Genomic DNA, 14824 nt, shown 5'->3' on the forward strand with positions numbered 1-14824 from the left:
TTGTCATGAGTCCATGTTCCATGTTTGTTCGGAAAAATACACAGTGCAATGTAAACTAAGCATAAATGTGTTAAATATCTGTATATATTTTATTTTGTAGTTCCAATGACATTACTTATATATATATATATATATATATATATATATATATATATATATATGTATATTACTTATATATATATATATATATATATATATATATATATATATATATATATATATATATATATATATATATATATTATATATATATATATATAGGCCAACTCGTGAGCATTGAAATTCCACCTATGATTGACACACACTGGGAGGAAACCAATGCTATTTTATTTACGATTATTTTTTTAAATTAATCAGTTGATTAATCAGTAATTGGTATTTTTTTCTGCTAAAATTGGCATCAGCGTAACATTTTTTTTTTCATTCGGCCCCTAGAATAAACTTGTTTTTTTTCCCCATTAGGTTTATGTGAAAATGTTTGAGGATAAAATGTAATTTTACTGTTATATCATTGTTGATAATGGTCACTATTTCATGAGAAATAAATTGTAATTTTCCGTGAAAAAAGTTGAATAGGTAAAAGTTGACATGTATTGCAGAGTAAAAAAAACAACAAACTCTACTACCCCTAAAATAACCTTTCGTAATAAAAAAAAAAAAATAAATCCAGCAAAAATGTAGTAAGTAATAGTACAGTTGTTTCTTTATAAACTCAACTAAATTACCATGAAAGTTAAGTATTGGTAGCATAAACCTGTATTCAAATAGTTGAGAACAGTTTGTGATTGTGTAAACATTTGCGTGTGTCCCTGAGAAAGAACTACACACACTCAACTCTGGTCCACTAGATGTGTTATTTTTCCCTAAAATATTGAATGATATCACATTGTTTAAACTGGTGTCGGAACTTGAACCTTGAAAAATCTTGAAAATCTAATCCTTTCCTCTTTCCAGTGTGGCCCCGACACGTTTTCCTTGCGACTGTCCTTCCTTTTTTCCGTCATGTGCTTGACGCTCTTGTGCTTCATTTTTGTGTCCTATCTGGTAGAAAGGTAGAGAAATTCACTCCATGCAGGGAATGTGAATAGAGGGCGTGACGTGGAAAAGAGGCAAAGCCCCCGTGCCTCACATTGGGGTGTTGACGGTGCAGGCTCATCTAAGGTAATTCCTCAGCGTCAGACGGTTGTTTCGATTTTCTCGATGATTTCAATGGTGGACTTGGAGGGCGAGAGCAGGGAGCCGTCGTCCTGATCCCACAGGCTTCCGGGACTGGAGTTTCCATCCGTACTCAGCTCGTCGTCCTCCCGCTCGCTCTCGTCCTCGCACGATTCCATACAGTGCAGGCCCAGCGCGTTGATGCCGGAGTCCTCGGAGCTGGACGGGGACGAGCAGTGCTCCATTTTGGGCCCCTTGACTTTGTCCAAGGGCGAGGCCGTTTTTTTGTGTTCGGCGTGGGCTCGCTGAGCCGGCGCCGCCTTGGCGACGGGTTGCGGCCGAGGTGTCGGGGGAGCGGGGGGTTGCGGCGGTTCGGGCAGCGCTGGGGGCAGGGGGCGCTGCACGTAGCACATCTTCCCGTTGATGCGCTTCACCACGTAGTCGTCCACAAAGAGGTCGGCGATCACGCAGTACCTGGGAGATTCTAGGTGAGGAGGCGAGCGGAAGCAGGGCGCGAGCTTGAGGAAGCGCTCGGCCAGGGAGACGGACAGGTCCATGGTGCCGCTGTAGTCCGCCGCCCCCGAGGGCACCGCCGTGCTGGGCAGCTGGCACACGTTGGTCATGGGCTGGTACACGTATTTACCTGGAGGAGGACGAACGGGATGTTCGTTAGTGACGTCCGCGTTGTATGTATTTTAAAAATGTACAAAGAAAAAAAAAATCTTACACTGCAAAAGAAAAACGTCACCGTTTCAAAAGGAAGGCGTATTTTTACAAACAAAGGGGGCAAAAATGTCCCTTCTAATTAGCATCACGAGCCTCCTCAAACTTTTATCAGATGGCCTATTTAACGAAAATCACTATGCTGTTTGGTGACCATAAACATGGAGCGGAGGATGCAAAGAGAGAGAGTTGTCTCAGGAGATCAGAAAGAAAATCATAGACGCACATGTTAAAAGTAAAGGTTAAGGTTGCACCCACAGTAAATCCATTCTTTACTTGCTGTCTAATGGCGGAATAATTGCGACAGCTCGTGCACTCATAATAACGGTCGTCACGTTATGGCTGCCGAATGTTCTGTATAGCTGCAGAATGTTCGCTCTACTGAAGGCTCTAAATTGCCCTGAAGTGCCAATGTGTGTCTCTATGGAGCTACGGGCCTATAGAAAATGAACGGAGGGGCCTGCGGTGATGCCTGTCAGGCGTGCGGCCGGGAGACCGGGAGACATTTTGTTTAAGTGGCTCCCAGGAGGGGACCAGACAACTCAAGCTGACCAGCTCATACATCGCTTTCTTTCACATTGTATGTAAGCTACGCTGGCTAGAAAAGGTCTCCAACACCCCTTTTCCAATGCCAGGCCTTTTTGGTATTAGAAATGAGAGAAATATAAATAATTTAAAAACATCCTGCGGAATTTTGACCATTTTTGGGTCATTAAATTGATCATTCTCGCAGTATTTTAGCCAAGAGATAGCACGCTCCTGGTAGTGTGCTAACTAAGTGGTCATGGAACCCCTCCACAATAAGTTAGAAATTGCGAAGTACCGTCACCCACCCCCTGACAGAATTTTCATGCATATATATGTGGGTACCTGTTTTTGTAAAAAGTGCTTTACATATTAAAGACAAATATTACTGCAGTACACATATTTAATTTTTAAACTATTAAACCGTATACACGAACTGTATGTTATCCATTCGCTTCCCATCCCTTTGGCTGTAGTTTCACGCGTTTATGTTAGCGGCGCCCGGAAGTCTAATTAGAGTGAAGCATGTAGCTGACCGAACATGATGACAATCAAAATTCCAATTTATTATAAAAGAAATGAAGGTAAGAGATTTACAACTGCTCTCTCCTAGTCACCTTCGCGTCTCCCTAACAAGCATGTGTGAGTTTCATGAGGGAGACGGGTTTCATTGATTGATTATCTTAGTGAACCTACAAACACATTGAACATAATTCAGGGCTCAAGTCATGAGAAAAAAGTTGTGTCCTCTAGTTAAAAAAGTACCATATCTGTCAAATTCCCTCCAACTTGCCCCAGTTAAACATAAACAACGCCAATTCCTGGCTCTTAAGGGTAAAGTAGTTCAGCAGAACAGCAGGTTTATCGAAACTGGGGTATGTCTGGATTTCCGCAGCAGATTAATACACATATGGTTTAGCTCGAGTATTTTTGGTAGGAACTCAGCGTGCATGTGGGACCGAATCAAAACAGATGACAGCGTCCTTAGTCACATCACACACACGGCAGCCTCTACTCTTTATATCCTAATACGAACACCATAGGCATACATTTATCGAGCCATTATAACCTAAAGTTTCAAAATCAGTAGCTATTGTGCGGCCAACACAATGTCACAAGTGCCGGAGCGTGGCCAACGGTCTTCAACACCTCCTGTGTGTTTTGCAAGGCCGCGTTAACCGTAAAACAAAGGTCGCAGCCCGTATTGCCCGACTTGAGGGCCTTTCATCACATTTTTAAATGCCAGCGCCTGAAAGCAACACGATCACAAGAGGAGGATGATGAAAGGAATTGTGGGGGATGTAGGAAATGTAAATGAGGCACACGGAAGAAAAAAAAGAGGGAAATTACAGCTTCTCATTACAAAAATCTAATCACGATGCAGGATGCATAAAAGCTAAGGAGGTGACTTGTTCCCGAGGTAATGAACCTTGTCAGCGGGGGAGGAAAAAGAAAACAAAGATATGACAACAAAGAGACACAAGGTAATCACGATATTTATGAAGCGACTAGAATTCATTCAGTACTTTGTGTACTTCAGGTAGGTTTGGGATGGGAAATTAATATGATTTTTTTTTCTGAAGAAAAAAGTTCTCACTGAATGTTCTGAACTCATCTTTCTAATGTGCAAACTCTTATAGAGTGTTTTTATTATTTTTATTAAATAAAAATCTTAAATACTTAAGTCATCACAATTATGAAAAAATACAGTTATTGGTGAACTAAAATGTGGTCAAAATAAATCTATTACGCTGTCGTTGTAGGATACAACACAAGTCTCCAATGCTAGCGCTAGCCGCTAACTATGTATGTGGCGCATTCAGAAGCTGTCGGACATTTCAAACTCATAAAAAAATGGGTCAATGCATTGAACGTTTATTAACTGCAAATGTCTAAATAAAGCAACTTTGTATCAATCTTTAAAAGCTGACGTGTATCAAGAAGAATGATGCGGTGAAATTGCATCAAATTGCATTGAACATATAGTTCAATAGTTCATCTAGTGGATGCGTAATGCAACCCAAGCCACTACTGTAGCTTCTATTCTATGCACCTCATAATGTGGTTTGTCCTATATATGAAAAAAGTCTTAAAATAGGCTATACATTGATGGTGTGCCTTAAAATCCGCCTTATAGGGCGGAAAATACAGTATAAGTCTATTATTTATTTTATTTTGTATTTGATTTATTGAACATATGAACACATTGCAATTGGAAACAAAATAAAAAAAAAAAAACTAAAATTAAAGACGGAAAAAAGCATAGACGTTCAAGGAATTATTGGGTTCTGCCCCTTGTTTTCTCTGAAATTTTGCATGGTATTTACATACAAGGTAAATTATACATAGTAAAACAATGTGATATGTCAAAAAATATACAACAAAAATACTGACTTCTTAATTAATCATTTTCTACATAATATCAAGTTTTGTACATGATTCACATGCTTAAGTAACACTGTTTTTAAATGATTTTTCTTTGCTGCACATTCTTTTAGATTTATTCCATAAATTAACACCTTTCACAGAGACATTCGCTTTTTGTTGATTCTCTTCTTTAAAATCACTTGCGCCCCTCAGACTATAACATCCCTCTTTTTTTTCCAAAAAACACTTCTCAACTTCTTATTAATGTCAAAAAAAAAAAAAAGATTGCTTTTGGCCAAATAAAAACCCACAGCCTAGTGAGTTGAAGAATTAGCTTTCTCCATATCACATTCTTTGTCTGCTCTCTTCTGAGCACTGGCAGAGTATCGAAGAGGAAAAGCGCTACTGCGAATAACATGAGAGCACTCTTTCATCTCCCAGAGCGTCACGCCGGCCATGTTTGCGCTTGCCCTAAAAGAATGCAACCGGACGGAAAACGCTGGGCTCAGATTGTCCATTCAAATTGTTCTTGCTTCGAAGCGAAAAAATGAGTCTTGGGCAAAGCAGACTGAGAGTGACAAAGCCTCGTTGAGCAGAAACAAACATTTCACCCGATGATGTCACATTTCACACTAAAGCGCTGGCCTCAGCTCATTCTCTCGTGCGTTGTGAATGTCTTGCAGCTGGGCCAACACAGAGGTTCAGATTTCAGCAAAGGGGAAGGTCTGAGGCAGCGTCATGTGTAACAACGCCTTTCCTGTCTCATGACTTCGGCCCACGTCGACAGAATACGCGCACGGACTGTCAGAATCGTTCCTAATGGCACCCCCACACGCTGAAGGAAAACAAAAAGGAGCCTTTGTCACTTTGAACAAAGAAGGGGAAAAAATTGCTCGCTGCTCTGCTGATCTGCAAATCTCTTTTTTTGGGGGGAGACTTGCAACAGCAGGAAAAACATTGGCAGGAATTACAATAATAACACGAGCTGTAGCTTTGCTTTGTTCCGGCGTCTGGACCACTATGATAAATTAAGAAAGACTTAAGCGGCCTCGCCATCGGCTACAAGAACTGCCACATTATGGAATGTACTATGCACTTTCAAGTGCAGGCAATAACAGACATTTTAAAATCATTTCTGTGAAATACACAGAACATTAGTCAGAGTCTAACACTACTGTATTGATCTTTTTATAGTGGCTGAGGCTTTATATGATGGAGCTGCACAGTGGCAATTCTGCAAAGATCAATCTGATAAGCTTGCCTTGGGATTTATTCACGTCGACTATGAAGGTAACATTTTAGAACGGCGCTCACAACAGAGACATTGCATATCATTGGTGTTCTTTTTCTTTTTTTTTTTACATAATCAATACTCCATGCACTTTTAGTAGTATATAGTCAGAGGTGCTCAAAGCATCTGGTATTATCTGCTAGCTAGCAACACTCCACAACCCCCAAGACCAGTTGGATTGCAGTAGAATAGTTCACTATATATATATATATATATATATATATATATATATATATATATATATATATATATATATACACCGCACCCTCAATTAATTACATAGTTTAAAAGTTTTTCCAATCACAATACAGTAATACTCAAATTAATAACAACAATAATAATAACAATAATAACTCAAATACTCTAAATTCTTTATACCATAATAACTCAATGTCAATATGAACCAACCTTGTTCAAATGTAAACACAATCCCAATCTCAATATTGATCCATATATAAGGCACACCTGATTATAAGGCGCACCATCAGCTTTTTAAAAAGAATAAGGCTTTTAGGTGTGCCTTATAGTGCGGAAAATACAGTATATATATATATATATATATATATATATATATATATATATATATGAACTGTGTATTTCTTACTATGTAGCCAAATGCATGTTCCATAACTCCATGTTTAGAACAACTGTTCCCGTTAACATTTTCGGTGCCTTAGTTTTCATAAAAAATAATGATCAATCCTGATTAGAAAACGCTGACGTCCGCATTGTGAGTTAGATAAAGCGTAATCAAAACGCTTATTACTTTGCAGGCAGTTTAGTATCAAGTCGCTTAATGATGCATTGACACAAGTTCACCCTAATCAAGTGCACATCTGGGCATTTCAAATTATCTCCTCGGTTTGACAAAAGTATAAAAATTAGAGATGAAGGAGCTTACTGAGAGGACTGCTACTCATTAGGACTTTGATTTTCAGCTTAATGAGTAATTACCTTGCCTGGTGATTGTAATCAGTTAGCGAAGGGGAAAAAAACGGCCTTGGCATCCGTTGCTTTTTATTGGTGCTTGGAGCGACGTCTCTCACCGGACACGACATATTGGCGGGGACACTAAGCACAGCTAATTATGACTAATGAGAAGCTCGGACTGATGTTGTCAGCAGCTGCTGAACGGTCGCGTTCACCTCCATCCGATTTGACTCTACCTCATTTTCTGGGTGTTGAGCTACAAGCGTGAAGACAGCTGTGTGCATCAGAGAAACAAAACACGAGCTTTTGCTGTTTACATGAGTAAGTGTCTTTGGTGAACAATTCTTGTCATGCCAGTTTAGAAAGAACTTTGTGATTATATATATATATATATACACAAATTTGAAGCATTTCTCTTTTCCTCGATTATTACTTGTCAAAGGGAAGGTATTGTATGCAGCTCTACTTTTCTCCCCGGGTGTCCTGGTTCTGCCTGATACAATCATCTAAGCTGGTTTAGTCCCACTGTCGTGCGCGATTGTGCTGAGAGACTGAAATCCATTAGGTGCGTCGTTTTAGGTTTGGTTCTTTTGATTTTGTTCAGAAGGACTAGCCCAAAATAAATGATGGCTCCAAGGCTGTTTGTGGAAACAGAGCAGCACCACGTTAGCAACCGATTAATATTTGAATGCAAAAAGGAGGGCAAGGCAATGTTTACCGAAAAAAAAAGAACAGAAATGCCAGGAAATAATTCATTACGGGCGTGGCTTGAGCTAAACACAGAAAGGGGATTCTTAAATCCCCCGCCATGATCAGATGATTTCAAATCACAATGCAGGCACATCCTGAACCTCGCGATCCCGAAGATTACACCGCGCGCATATTAAGCCCCGCCGAGTAGATAGTGATTGTGCTCCGCGTTGATCTGTGGATTTCCGAGGCAGCCGGAGACGGGATAAAGCGCGGCGCGCCCGAGGAGAAGGACAACCTGTCAGGTTGGAGCTCAGCCGCGGTGATTCCTGCGGCGGTGTCAAAGTGTCAGGTCGGGAATGGAGTAAGAATCTGAGGAACGAGGGGAGTGAAAATATCCCCTGACATTTCTATACGAGCGAGAGAAAAACACTGACCTTTAAACGGAATGCTGCGCCCCGTCAATAAAAGATATCGCATGACCCTCGATGCTTGTCAGAAAAGATGCATCCTGCCTGAAAAATTGAGCTTTGAACTTCTAATGCCAGATTTCCTTCTAAATAGGCTTCCGCTGCAAAAAACACCATTGGGACTGCAGCCATCGAGTAATTTTGGTATTCGAAAAAAAAAAAAATTCTTCAATTTAAACTTAGCGAGACACTAGTTTCTTCCTCCAAAACACTCCCCATAATTTTTGGTCAATGAGATTCATTTACCGGCTGAAAGAGCGCACTTGAGTCGCCATGGTTTGTTAAAAAGTGATCAGTAGGAACAGCATCAAAGTGTGCAGTTTTCTTTACATCAATCACAGCAGAGTACTTATAGAGTACTTGTATGCTGCTAGCTCAAAGCTAATTCATGCTAGGTGCAGATGTAACTGAGTTTGAACCACTGGGAAACATTGGCAACAAGTCCTAAATGTCAATGTCAGCATAATTATCGTAATTCTTCTTCTTCTTCTTCTTCTTACTTTTGAGGTCAAATTCTGGTATTTTCTATGTTACCGTGTATAAGATGCACCAAATCTTTGGTAACAATGTAAAAACTATAGCAAAACAGAATAAATCTCATCTTTTGTAAACTATTCATACTTTCTTGTGTTCATAGCAGTAAGTTCGATATTTTTTTGCATATTTCAGATGTCCCACATTGTGAGTGGTCAGTGAACGCCTCGCCACTGTAATGTTGAATGCGCTCGAAGCAGTTGTTTTTCCTTTTTCTCGCGACACGGTTCGAGGTTATTTTACCATAAATACTTGAAATTGAGCAGCATCCGTGTTTCATCGAGTCAAATGGAATTCAAATGGAGTTCTCTAGCCAGTGCACGCAGAATTCCTTGCCACTCTTACATAAATCAGCTGGAGACAACATAACTTTTACACGATCCTCTCCGTTTTAGTAATATTCCTGTGTGTGAGCAAGAACGGGCTCTGACGTTGGTTCAGTCTGCTAATTTCTTTTATTGAAAATCATGCAGTAACCACCTCAGCTAACAGGCAGCAACAGGCACTGGCTGCTCACAGCCACTGACGTCCGCCCTCGAACCCGTCCCGTTACGGTAATTATTGTAAGTAAAAATACGGCCGATATGAAAATGCACATCTGTGCGTCAAAACTCAGCTTAAGTGGCTGACATATTAATCTTTAAATGACCATTTACAGGACGCACCCATACTTTTGGCCTCATTCTTGGGAATAAAAAGTACATCCTACAGTATATTTGAGGAAATATGGTATGTGTCCTGTGATTGGCTGGGGACCGCAGTGTACGATCCACCCGGAACTCTTTGATCTCACATGGTTAAAAACCCGCAGCCACAATATGAGAAGATGAGGGAAATTATTCAAGTGCAAAGCATGCAGTGAGACACATTCACGGCAAACAGTTATAAAAACAAGTCAAATGGAGTTTAAGTGCGCTGCAGAGCCCAAAATAGCTCGTGTAAACTCTACTCTAATTGAGGAACTAGCCGTCCTTGTCAAGGACTACTTTGGCGTGCGTAATGATACATGCTTTGCTGTGTTATTCTACCGTGCGTCTGCGTAGGTGGGACTGACTCAAACTGCAGCGAAATGAGAGAATGACTTGTGACTGACTGGGAGGCTTACTTTGAAGCAACTAACCACACGGAATTCTTTTGGAATGGCTGCGCTTGTGTTTGACACACTTTAAAAAAAAAAAAGAGTATTATTTATTCATAAGCGTGAGTTATAAAACGATTGGTCGTGAAGGATGGCGAGGATAGTTCCTCTCTAAACAAGCACATTTTGCTTCTGGATTCCCTCACGCATGCAAAAGCACATTCAGTGTTGTTCTGTCTAGTGGGAAAAGGTTGTTTTGAACCTATCAACCTTTCTATAAAAACGGCCTCAATCTGTCGAAGTATGAAAAAAAATGTGAGTAGTTATTACTCAAAATGTGAACGTTCTATATAAAACCAAAATGAGGATCACTTAAAATAGTTGAATAATTGTGGGGGTTGTCTTTTTAAAATATGGGAGCGTCCTCAGATTATGAGAGCGCAACATGACTTTTTAAAATAACAAACGGAGCACAATGAACTGCTTTGAGCTTCTCCTTTGTCAAAATAATCGAGCTCAATTGCATGGTCGTGCTATTCGCAAGTCGCTATGGAATTCAAAATGTGCATTTTTTAGCTTGCTCGCTGAGATGAAAATGATTGCGACTACATGCGCATGACATCACAAATACAGTGGGAGCCAATCAAATGTGATGTTAAACCTGAAGCCTTTGGGGAGTGGTGGGGAGGTTAACAGTATGAAATGAAATGAAATTCATAATGAAATGGGGGGGGGGTGGGGATCTTTTCACATTCTGCATATATACACACAAAAAAAAAAGATGATTGTATTACTACATTCAAAAGGATTCTATTATGGATCAAAGCAATTCCGAATTCTGTGATCTTGAGCCGTCCAGGAGTGGCGTTCATTGAACTAGATCTTACGTTCATTTTTTACAATATATATAGCTGTCTCACATCATAATACCAAATATTTTGCATTATATAGGGCACTGTTGATGTCCAGGCTCGCAAATCTTTGTTTTCTGTATCCCACAGTTGAGGCTCCCTTGAGCAAAGCACTTCACTCCCCAGACACTAATTAAGTTAGCCCACTGCTCCAGTGTCACTGTTTTTGCTTGTAAATAATGATGAGAAAACACAAAAATGTAAGTGTTTGGTGAAAACAACAAGCACAATAACAAACAGACGTCCATCTTTGAAAGCGCCATTGTCATTGGCATTAAATGTCTTGGGTAAAACTAACTGAAACGGCCCTCTTAAGTTTGTAAAACTTACAAAACAACAACGTAGTTTTGCAGCAAAAATGTCACGTTTTCATGTTAATCAATGATATTATACATTACATAAGTTTTTAGAGATCATAATAAATGTACAGTATATGGTGTTTGAGAATTATTGTTTGCTTTACTCTGCAATTCTTAATGAACTTTTTGTCAATCTTGCAACAGTAGGACTGAAACAAGGCCTCGGATAATTTGCGTTCCTTGGTTCTCGATTACACGTTATAAAAAATGTTGAGTCAATCGCAGCTACAACTGTTATTGCCTCGCACACCCAAAGGTCAACTTCAAAATAAACTTCTACCAATATAATAAGGACACAAACGTCTTGGCATGCTTTTATTTTGTAGTTGTGTCCGGCAACTGTTGCGCCTGACTCAAAATACAAACAACATCAATTCAAAAACCTAATAAATGACGTCATTACGCTGACATTGACTCTTATGCCTAATCTAGCACAAATTAGCCACTAGCTAGCAGCGCTCGAGTGCTCCATATAGGCTGGCAAGATAGACGTAAATGACTGCACACACTGATGGAAAGTAGTATGTTGCCAAACATCTAGTTTTTGTTTTGTTTTATCCGAATACTTAATATTTGTTTAAAATTTTCTCTAGGATAGCTGATTACCAAAAATACTCAATAGCCGCAGCCCTTCCCAGCATATTTAAAAAAAATAAAATAAAAAAAAAATAAACCCATATTAAAGAATCATAAAAACTTCCGCAATCCCCCCCAATTTAAGACGCGCCCTCAATTTTGGGGTAGAAATTCTGGTATTTTCTACTGTGTATAAGACGCACCAACACTTTGGCAACAATGTAACAAATCTCATCTTCCTAAACTCTTCATAGTTGCTTGTGTTTCGATCCGTAAATTATATATTTGTTGTGGGTTAAGTATGTTTGAGATTTCCCACATTGTGAGCGGTCGGTGAACGCTTTGCCAGTATAACGTTGAATTTGCTCAAAGCAGACGATTTTCCTTTTCCGAGCGACGCAGCTCGCAAATATAATTCCTTTCTAGGGAATACTTTCTGTATTTGGAAAGTGACAGTGACTCGATTTGGAATGTGCAAGGTAGCCGGTGTACCCAGAGAAAACCCACATCAATAGGAGAGGGCCCAGATTTCAATCGGCTGAGGCAGACGTGCCAACGCTGCTCTTCCAGCACAATCCAATAAGATGTTAGACTGAGACAATCTGGTTGGTAATATAAGAATATGTCTCTTGCAAACTCCACACTGGATGCACCTCTCGACTGTGATGCAGGCGTGCTACCCACTTGATCACTGTGCTGCCTCATCATTAAAATATTAATCATTTTTTATAGGTCAGCTCGGTTTCCTTTGAGAAGGTTAACCTGATTGTTTTGTGGAGCTTATATGGTACGTATGCACGCACCGTGTACACTTTCACTTGCGTGCAAAGCTGAAGGATTCTCTGTGGGATAGTCATGTTTATCTAGAACAGTGCTTCTCAATTATATTTTGCAAAAACCCCCTCTAGGAAAGAGAAAATCTTTTGCGCTCCCCTCCCCCACTCATCGCACTGACTATAAATTGTATACCTCAAACTGCGTCCTTTTGAACATTATCAAAAGAAACAGAGCAATACAAATCAACAATTATTCTTACAGACGTTATGCAGGTTACAGGTTAGTCTGAAACTGAAAAAAGTGCATCAAAATGCCTGGAAAAAAATTAAAAAGCTGCCAATCCGTATTTTATTGTAATTAAACTTCACATGACAAAAGCAAAATCGTCATTGCCTTATACTGCCCTCAAGAGACCCGCCCCACTATTTGAGAAGGACCGATCTGGAACAAAGTGACCAAGAGACATTACTGTACTTTCGTTGTTTATTAATCATGCTGCTGTACTCAAAATTAGCTAAGTGTGTGATGAACTCACACAAAATTTATTCATCTTATTTTCTCAATTGTCGGTTCTATCGTTGATTCCATCTAATGATGGGTTCAGATTTTACTGTGCCTTGAATCATCGGTGTCAAACTCAAGGCCCGATCCAGCCTGTAGCATCAATTTATGTGGCCCGCCAAATGCTGATTTGACTTCAAGTTAAAAAGCTAAAATACCAAACTTTGCAAGTTCTCTTCAACTTTTAATAGTTTTGGGTGAAAAAAAAACAAACATTTTTTTGTCCACAATCTCTCTTTTGCTTTCACCTGCCTCTAATCTCAAAACTAACAGTGTGTGACACATTCAAAAAGTATTTAACTTGACACTTGTTCCCTCCGTCTGGCAGAAACTATAAATACAATGTGGCTCCTGATAAAAATGATTTTGACACCCCTGCCTTAAATTATCTACCATGAAAGAAAACTGCGGAAAAGCTATGATTTCTAAATGAAAACAAATAATAAACTCCATTGGTAGCATTTGTTGTATTTCGTTCATATACTGCAGTAACACAAGCACATTGAAATCGTTTTCTGAATTGGGCATCTTAGAGCAAACGAAACACCGTGAAACATGCAGACCGATTGGCAGCAAAGCTTCATGAAGCTTCGTTTGGCCTTTGCTGGTTAAAACCTCAACAAAGGCAATGTTTGCACGAACAAAATGAAGCCACGAGCAACTCACAGTGGCACCATCCCAGGTGGCAGCACCAGTGCAGCTTGAAGCACTTTCCGTGGCTGTGCGTGGCGCAGATGGAGAGTCCGTCACACGGCAGGAAGTCTGGTCTCCCCGCGCAGTTTTTGGCCAAAGCTTGCGCCTCGTCCAACTTCTCACTCTTTGCACACTTTGGAACACCGGAGGCGGCCATAACAGCATCGCCCGAACTTCACTAACCCAACGCCGCCTCCCACCAAAAAAAAAAAAAAAAAATCAAGAACGACAATTTAGGAGAAAACAACTACAACATGACCGCGACCGAACACCGCGGCGGTCGGGCGAGGTTCCACGACGATCGCCTTCACTTTAAAAGCGACATGATCCGTTAAAAAAAAAAAAAAAAAGAAAAAAAGTGTGAATTGATTCTCGGCGGGCGAGGGCTGTTCTCGTGCTCAAAGGCTCCCGCGGTGGCGTTGCACAGCTGCCCCCATCGTGACATCCAGTCGACATCCAGCTCCACTCCTGCGTGTGTGTGTGTCAGCTCCTCACTCACATCTCAACTTCATCTCACGGCGGGAGGAGTCAGAAATACACGAAGGCAGCTGCCTACTCGAGAAAAAAAAAACAAAAAAAAAACACCACCGCTGCAAAAAAAAAAAAGAAAAAGAGAGAGAGAGAAAACGCGAGAAAGAAATAAGCCCTCCCACACGTTGAACATCTTACACAACAATCACACTCGTTGAGGAAGGCTGTGAATGGAAAAGGAGCGTTTTGAACGGCGGAGTACTAAAATAGTAAGATGCTGTAGTTCCGGTTGTGGAGGCTGCGGCCGCTAGGCGGCAGCACTCACCGCTTGCGCCTCCGAGGTGGGCGTGGGATTGGAGTCACACTTTTTTTTTATAAAAGGAGTTCCTGGCCAGCTGAGTCAGCGCAAACATCGGACTTGTATTCCCATTGATGTTACTATTTATAGAATAAACAGATGGGATGATAGATTCTAATTAGTGCTTTGAGCTGGAGCCATATTCAATGTTCTTCAATCCTGCATACAAGTGGCAGCACTTGAGATTTAGGAACAGGGGCGTCACAACAAAATATGGGCCTATATGAGTAATTTGGGGGGAAATAAAACAGATTATTCCAAACAAACTATCTGAAATTTGCTGCATGCGGTAACAGTATAGTGTCAAATACAAAAGCGTGTTTGTGACGTTTAAGAAATAGCAGTTGAATATAAT

The 14824-nt window shown here is 40.3% G+C and overlaps 1 protein-coding gene across 1 annotated transcript; it reads right to left on the reverse strand.

Annotated features, from left to right (window-relative positions):
• Positions 1 to 232: 232 nt before the first annotated feature.
• Positions 233 to 14547, reverse strand: LOC148423848 (UPF0524 protein C3orf70 homolog B-like). The gene is made up of 2 exons (XM_088414246.1): positions 13614 to 14547; positions 233 to 1798 (listed from the first exon to the last, which is right to left on the reverse strand). Exons 1-2 carry the CDS (start codon positions 13795 to 13797, stop codon positions 1176 to 1178), a joined length of 807 nt encoding a protein of 268 aa, XP_088270372.1. The 5' UTR covers positions 13798 to 14547; the 3' UTR covers positions 233 to 1175.
• Between the last annotated feature and the right edge of the window lie 277 nt (positions 14548 to 14824).

This window comes from Hippichthys cyanospilos, chromosome 5, assembly GCF_059441005.1.
Source record: "Hippichthys cyanospilos isolate Australia breed blue-spotted pipefish chromosome 5, RoL_Hcya_1.0, whole genome shotgun sequence".
Taxonomy (NCBI): domain Eukaryota; kingdom Metazoa; phylum Chordata; class Actinopteri; order Syngnathiformes; family Syngnathidae; genus Hippichthys; species Hippichthys cyanospilos.

Bases quoted from the DNA above. Each gene is read 5' to 3' on its own strand.
- LOC148423848 (XM_088414246.1), bottom strand. From the start codon at position 13,797: ATGGCCGCCTCCGGTGTTCCAAAGTGTGCAAAGAGTGAGAAGTTGGAC. The intron at 1,799-13,613 runs GTGAGTTGCTCG...GTCCTCCTCCAG, and splicing joins CCACCTGGGATGGTGCCACT to GTAAATACGTGTACCAGCCC.